The sequence below is a fragment of the Notolepis coatsorum genome (genome assembly GCF_963971535.1).
Source record: "Notolepis coatsorum genome assembly, chromosome: 13".
NCBI classification, from domain to species: domain Eukaryota; kingdom Metazoa; phylum Chordata; class Actinopteri; order Aulopiformes; family Paralepididae; genus Notolepis; species Notolepis coatsorum.
The window spans coordinates 123,339,193-123,347,487 of NC_140177.1; the positions used below are offsets into that span (position 1 = coordinate 123,339,193).

The 8,295-nt window shown below is 43.0% G+C and overlaps 1 protein-coding gene across 1 annotated transcript in view; it reads left to right on the forward strand.

Annotated features, from left to right (window-relative positions):
• copa (COPI coat complex subunit alpha) overlaps window positions 1-5,437 on the forward strand; it is a 151,578-nt gene extending 146,141 nt beyond the window's left edge. Inside the window, exon 30 of the mRNA XM_084327315.1 lies at window positions 5,055-5,437. Coding sequence (XP_084183441.1) covers window positions 5,055-5,114 — 60 coding nt within the window. The 3' untranslated portion in view covers window positions 5,115-5,437. The remainder of the gene's footprint in view (window positions 1-5,054) is intronic.
• Window positions 5,438-8,295: the final 2,858 nt, after the last annotated feature.

The window sequence follows — 8,295 nt, forward strand, 5'->3', positions numbered from 1 at the left end:
TGACTCTTCTGCCGTACGGTCCTTGCGGAGAACGAAGAAGTGATCTGCCGGTTCTATTGCATGATGTGGGACGTCTGGAGACAGCCAAGTTTCTGTGAAACAGAGGACGTTGCAGTCCTGAATGTCCCTCTGGAATTGGATCCGTGCTCTGATGTCGTCCAGTTTGTTCCCTATCGATTGCACATTGGCCAACAATATGCTGGGCAATGTGGTTTTGTGTCGTTTGGACCTCAATCTATTTCGGACGCCGGCTCTTCTACCTCGCCGTCGCGCCTTCTCCTTGCCTCGGCCACAACAAAGGATCCCCGTTGGCCACTGTTGTTGCTCAGCAATCCGATCCAGAGAGCAATCCAGTCGGTAAGTTTTCCTTAATCCAATGTCAATGAGTGACTGACGGTCATACACATATAATGCACCAACAGTTGGTGCAAATAAAACTCTTAAAACTATACAAATTAACAAAAGTAAGCACAGTCTCGACGGAGCGGACAGAAAGGCAGCCGGTCGGAGCAGCGCCATTCTCATTCTCATTGAGTCTCATTGAGTCCAATCCAAAATGGTGCATTACCATCTGGGAGACGATAGGGGGCGCTTTTTTCACATCTGAGCGCCTGGCGGGGCAGGTATACCAACGGTAGACTCGGTTGATGAAATATGAATTCAGATCGCTAATAAAAAAAATAAAACGAGAATTCTCGTGATGGGCATTCAAAGTGTTAACACATCCAGCGCCGGAAACAGCTTACGACGTGTTTCAAGTTCATGCTAATTCTGCCATTCCACGGTGTACAACGTTATTGAGATCATATTTCATTTTTTCGCCATGTTATTCATAATTCCCTCACGGAGCCTGGTCTGATGCAGTGGGAGCATGCACAACTCTGCAACGCTTCAATACTGCCCCTTGGTGGATGATCGGCGAGTTACCAAACCGGAAATGGACGAGTCGATCTCGGTGCGTCTTGGAAATGCGTCCGGCACTCTCAAAATTTCACGGGACTCAAGACACACCGTGTATATGGATCGCTGCCATAACTCAATAATCGACATGATTTGGGCTGTTATTATTATTATACAAACCGGAAATGGATCGACTCGATCGCCGTCAAATAAGTGGGATCTTTTTGCTCCAGTCTCAGTGGCCAACGGTAAGAGGATGCTGACGACATTTTCAAGGCGATTGTACATTTCTTTGTTTACAAACCAACTGATCAATAAATCAACCCATACTACATAAAGCATTTACTGACTATCACAGACTTATAAACGACCCCCCCCCCCCCCCCCCGTTCATCCGCGCATGATAAGTCATAACGTTTAGGATCATGTACAGTTGAAATTTTTTATATAGCGTGGATCGGCAACAAACGGCAGTTGATAATCTATATATGCGTTTATGCCTATATCTCACGTTCTAGGAATTACTGCAGAAAACGATAAAAACATATTTATATTCTAGACGGTATTTTCGTATGAATCTATGAATGAAAAAGTTAAACGTTCCTACATCCTGAACGATAGATAATCGATGTTGAATGGGCCATAGTAATGTCAATTTAGCAATACAATTAAAAAAGTTATAGCCCTGCAAAGAAGGTGAACATCTCCATAGACTTAGAGTGCTGGCAGAGAGTGGTATAAGATGCTCAAATTGCGTGGCAGGGAATGTGTTAAGTAGCTAAGTATGTCACCTACTGGTGAGCAACGGGAACTGATGCCACAAACCCAATTTGGCAGGCACAATGTATTACAGGCAGAAATCAACATAAATGCATAAATTCAAACAAATACATAAAATATAACATATGGCAATACAACCATGTAAATTGGCTCTTACAATAACTCATTACATTTATATCTTTATTACGGATCCACATTAGTCATCACCGCAGCAACAACAGTCTTCCTGGGGTCCACACACAACAAAACAATACATACATAACATTATAGTAGCATACATTTAAAAATACATTCCAATATTCCTACATATAAAAATAATTCCAAATAGCATTACAGTACACAGAGTATCGGATCACAGAAAATGCAATAAAAGGGATTAACCTTTCAGACACATTCATGGCCATTTGGATCCGTCTAAAATCACTGTAGACGGTCAGCATTTCTAAACAGACTTGCATACTCCGTGGGGCTGTTTGTAGAGCTAAATCTATACTTTATAGTATTGCTATCTGTCCATTCTCATTGTCAATTGACACCATAAACCGTCCCTTCAAAATGGCTTAAAGAAATAATTTTTTCATCAATACGTTCTCATTTTATAGCGTCTTGAATATAAGCGTTATAAGGGATTTCGGCTGGGATATTTCCTGGAAGGCGAGATACAGGGCTAATGGCTAATAACGTTAAATCCAATGGCATTTCGGCTATACAGAAGCTACAGTTAAAACTCAAACTGCATATGATCGGTATGATGGTCCACCATGAATGCATGAAAGGGGGGGGGGGGGGGTGGCGTTTCTGATGATTGATTATCAATAACCGTGTTAGCCTCATTAGCTGATCGGGTGGATGGCTATCATAACAAGCCCTGATCAGCATGTAATTTACGTGAGAAAGATCTTACCGTGGGCCGGTTGGATCCCCCAAAGCATTTCCCAGTTATCGATCGCCATCTGGTAGATCCATATGTCCATTGGCTGATGATATATTCCTTTACTGCATAGTGAAATCCGCATCCCAAAACGTATTCCAAGCTACTAGGCTGCACATCCAGAATCCAGCTAACTGGAAACTACATTGAAAGTAAAAAAAAAAAATAGTGCACCGTTCTGCCTCAGGGCACACTGCATTATCGAGACAGCGCCACTAAGAGGATCTGGCCACTAATGCACTTTTCAGAATTCGAAGAGGAGGGTAGATCTGCAGTGCAGCTCGGTGACATTGAGTAGGTTATTACAATTGAATAAAAGCCAAAACAACCTTGCCACGGACATGTCCGTGGTTGGTCCTCAACCATTGGATTCGAAACACGGATTTATCCGTGGTTGGCCCCGAAACGGTTAATGTAAACTTATTTATTTTTGTTTCAATGCTGTTTTTAATTTATTTTTAAAACATATCTTACTGGTTATCGGTGTAAGATGTACTGGCAGTTTGTTCCAATTCCAATTCCAATATGACATGGCTCTATATACCAGTTTTCTTTGCTGCATTGGTTTTTGGTAGTAGCAGTGTGAAAGTTTCCCTACTAGCCTATATAGCGTTTTTCTCCAACTCAAAGCGCTCTCCACAATTTAGGGTGGAAATTGCCTCCTTCACCACCACTGTGTAGCACCCAACCTTGGGCTACAGACTCAATGACTACCATACACTGGCACCAGGCACACATCACACTACACAATGACTACCATACACTGGCACCAGGCACACATCACACTACACAATGACTACCATACACTGGCACCAGGCACACATCACACTACACAATGACTACCATACACTGGCACCAGGCACACATCACACTAAACAATGACTACCATCACTGGCACCAGGCACTAGGGATGGGTACCTTTCACATTTGAACCGATACCGGTACCTGTGAATCGATACCGGTACCCAACGGTACCTTTTTTCGGTACTTTAGTCTCAAGAAATGTAATTTACCTACCTCAGTCGTAAAAAGAAAAAATCCAAACTTCAAATAACTACAATTTCGACAGTTTTCGGCTTGTCATTGCTCCGACTGCTTTGTTGTTGAATCAAGTCAAATCCTAGGTAAGCATATATTGTGCGTGTGAACGTTGACATGAAAAGAAAAAAGTTAAAAAAAAAAAAAAAAAAAGGTTTCTCACTTGATTCGATACTCGGTAGTACCGACGTGTTTCGGTTCGGTACCTCAAAAGTACCGAATTCGGTGCCCATCCCTACCAGGCACACATCACACTACACAATGACTACCATACACTGGCACCAGGCACACATCACACTACACAATGACTACCATACACTGGCACCAGGCACACATCACACTACACAATGACTACCATACACTGGCACCAGACACGCATCACACTACACAATGGCTACCATACACTGGCACCACACACACATCACACTACACAATGGCTACCATACACTGGCACCAGGCACACATCACACTACACAATGACTACCATACACTGGCACCCGGCACACATCACACTACACAATGACTACCATACACTGGCACCAGGCACACATCACACTACACAATGGCTACCATACACTGGCACCAGGCACACATCACACTAAACAATGACTACCATACACTGGCACCAGACACACATCACACTACACAATGACTACCATACACTGGCACCACACACACATCACACTACACAATGACTACCATACACTGGCACCAGGCACACATCACACTACACAATGACTACCATACACTGGCACCAGACACGCATCACACTACACAATGGCTACCATACACTGGCACCACACACACATCACACTACACAATGGCTGAACGGCTCAGGAGACTGGGATTGATATCAGCCAATTAAGGGGAAGGGATGATTAGGTGGCCTTGATGTCAGAGACCTGATTGGGAATTTGGCCAGGAACGTCAGGGAACCCCCTACTCTTTGCGATAGGCGTCCTGGGTTCTTTAACCACCGAATTCATTCAGGACCTTGGTTTAGCATCCATCCGAAGGACTGCACTCGCAGCTATAGTTTCAAGTTTATACCGTGTCCCTATCACCGTAACAGGGGCATTGTTACATGTCCAGAGTGCTCCCTGCTGGCCAACACCACCACTTTCCGGCCTTGACCAGGGCTCGAACCGGTGATCTTCCGATCATGAACAACACTCACTAAATATTACAAGCCTTTCTTTATTCTTTCAGGGGCATTGATATTTTCTAGGGCTGCTATAGTTTATCCTTTTGGTTCTTGTGCAATGGCGTACATAGAGGTTCTTGTGTGTTTTCCGTGTTCTTCATCGAGAGACTTTTGGTGATGATGGCGTGAGGCTATTGTTTTTTGACACAAGCTGCCCATAACTCCTTTTTGCTAACCTTTTAACCATATCTCGTTTCCTAGGTGACGGAGATCGGCAAAGACGTGATTGGCCTACGGGTGAGCCCCCTGCAGTTCCGTTAAGGGGAAGCGGGGGACGAGGTGAAGAAGAATTTCTTCAGCAAAACACATCTACTGAAGGAAGACCAGACAAACAATGAAAGAAATGGAAGTCGAGCTAAATGATTGGTCTGTTTGTGGGAATGTTATATCTTGGTGTTAAATGATTTAGTCTTTCAGCTACCTTTCCTCTAAAGATTTTCTCTGTGCTCAAACCGTTGTGGTTTCATTAGAACCAGACTTCACTGTCTCTTCTGGCTTGTATTAATTATGACATGAATAACACAAAGGGAGCAGCGCTGCTCCATGTACGAGTAAAAGATTCAAATAAAATACTTATTAACCGATATGTATTGTATGTGTGTGTACATCTTTTGATATTGTTGTAGTTGTATTTCGTTAGCCTCATGCGATAATTGCCCAAGTCATTTTTCAAGGTTTTTGGAAAAGAAGACCACAATGTGCCGTTTACAATTTAATAAATAAAAGAAAAACATAACATGTTAAATCGCTTGTCGCATGGTCAAAAACTATAACGCTACTAACTACCCTGATTCCATTCACAAAACCTGGAGCTGCCTTCTACCCAGCTGACATAAGTAGTCACAGACATTTCTAAATTGGCTCCTACATTATGTATCTATGATAACTAAAACTGTAGAGGCAGAATTTCATACAGACAAAATGGACAATTGAGATGCCATAAAGGACACAATAATTGTAGTGTGCTCTCTCCATCGCGGCTCTCTGGCTCTCTATATGAGTGCCCTCTAAGACTGCATTCTATAGTGGGGTCACTGGGCCTAAAGGTTGACATGAACTGTAGCTGCATCCTTCTTCAACTCATTCATCAGTCCAAAACATGATGATCATAACATAGTGGAGTGGGGTAAAATAAATATTCACTCTCATATTGGTTAATGTCCCAATAACCATCTCAGACCAACCCATAACCCTAACTGAATCATTCAAGTTCCTCGGCACCCACATCAGCAATAAACTCAAATGGGACATTAACACCACTGCCATCATCAAGAAGACCCATGCAGCGCCTGTACTTCCTCAGGCAACTGAGGAAGTAGAGTCCAACAACGCCTGCTGGTCCAATTCTACACTGCCATAATTCAAAGCATCCTCAGTCTGCATGGTACGGTTACACTGATTTTTGTACAGGATCTCCTCTGGTAAATAGGAATACCTTGAAGACTGAATGAATGAATGAATGAATGAAAACTTTATTTAACAGATTGCAGAATGGGTACAATACAGTACGGCTCAATACATACAATTGTTAAGGGGATGCAGACCTGAGAAAGACGTTTGTCTTGTTTCCATCAGGGTCCCCCATTTTCAATTCATATAGACATTTATGACATACACAACATGCATGACATTTATGGCATAGGGACATATAGGTATTTAGTACTGATACATTTGTGACATAAGCGGTATTCAAATATACAGTACTGTTACCCCTAGATCCTGACAGAGTATATACATATGATGGGGAGGGGACTGTACATTAGGAGGGGGTGGGTGGGTGGGAGGGAAATATACATACGGCGGGGAGGGAATATATACATGCGGTGGGGAGGAGACTGTCTATTAGGAGGTGGTGGGGGTTTTGGGCATTTACGGTGGCCAGTTTCGAATTGCAGCCCGCCCGTAGGTGCTCTTTAAGAGCGGTTTTGACAATAACAGGAACACTCATTCAAGGTTTCTACGACTATGATTGCACCTCATGCTACCAAAGCACCTCAAAGGCCCTAAAAACAAGGCTCCAAACATCACACAACAAACTGGTCAGACTACTGCTTGGCCTTACTCCTAATCTAGTCTAAGCTGAGCTAGTATCTTGGTACAGCGTGTCTCACGAATTAGCCTAGCTTTAGCTAGTCTCTAGTTACAGTGTGTGTCACGAGTTAGCCTACCTTTAGCTAGTCTCTAGATACAGCGTGTGTCTCACTAGTTAGCCTAGCCTTAGCTAGTCTCTGGGTAAAGTGTGTCTCATTAGTTAGCCTAGCCTTAGCTAGTCTCTGGGTAACAACATGCCACCTGTAAAGGGTAACTTATCAGATTCAATTATAAAAAGTCAGATCATGAAGGACAAAGAATGTGAATTTGAATTTTGGTCACAAATCTTTCAGAAATTGGGGCAGCTACGTGGCGTAGTGGGCAAGGCGCTCCACATTGCTTTCAGTTTAGCTGGTCGTTCATACTAATACACATTGGCCGTATTAGGGGGTGGGAAACTGATGGGTGGGGATCGGGCATTGTGGACAGCGACTCCTACAGGTCGGTTGGTGCGCCTGCGCAGTAGAATCAGGAAGTGTCGGGGGCAGCGTGAGCCTCCCACGCGTTACTCCTCGCCACTGAGAGATCGAGCTGCGCAGGTGAAAAGATGCGACTGCTGTTACCTCAAGTACCGGAGGGGACTTGTGCTATGTATGACTTAGTCCACATTGCAGCCGGCTTGTGGGAGGCAAGAAACAGCGTTCGTGACAGGGGAGGGTTGAATTGGATGATACGAAATTGGGATGGGAGAAAATATAGAAAATGGGAGAAAAAGTGGATACGGTAGCTAAGGTCACTCCTCTACCAAAAAATAGAAAAGAATCATTCACTGGACCAAATAGTAGACCAATCAGTATTTTACCTGTTTTAGGTATACTTATGGAAAGCATTGCATTCAAACAAATTCAAAATTACTTCTCCCTTAATAACATAAATTCTGACTTTCAACATGCTTACAAACCAGGCTATTCAACATGCACAGCACTTACACAATTGGCTGATGATTGGCTAAGAAATATTGACTGTTTATTAGTTGGTACAGTACTGTTAGATTTTAGCACAGCTTTTGATCTCATTGATCATGAACTGCTGCTTACAAAACTAGCTGATTATGGTTTCAAACACTCAGCTACTAACTGGATGAAAAGTTATTTATTCATGAGACAACAATGTGTCCTGTTTAATGGAACTTTATCCAGCTTTAAAACGCTACAATGTGGCATTCCTCAAGGAAGTTGCCTTGGACCATTATTATATTCAATATTTGTAAATGATATGCCACAAAGTTTAAGAAATGCAAGCAGTTCCATTTATGCAGATGACACTACAATATATGCTTCGGCAAGCAATGCCAAAGACCTCAGCAGTCTTCAAAGTGAGTTAATGCAGATTTCTGAATGGGTCACGGTAA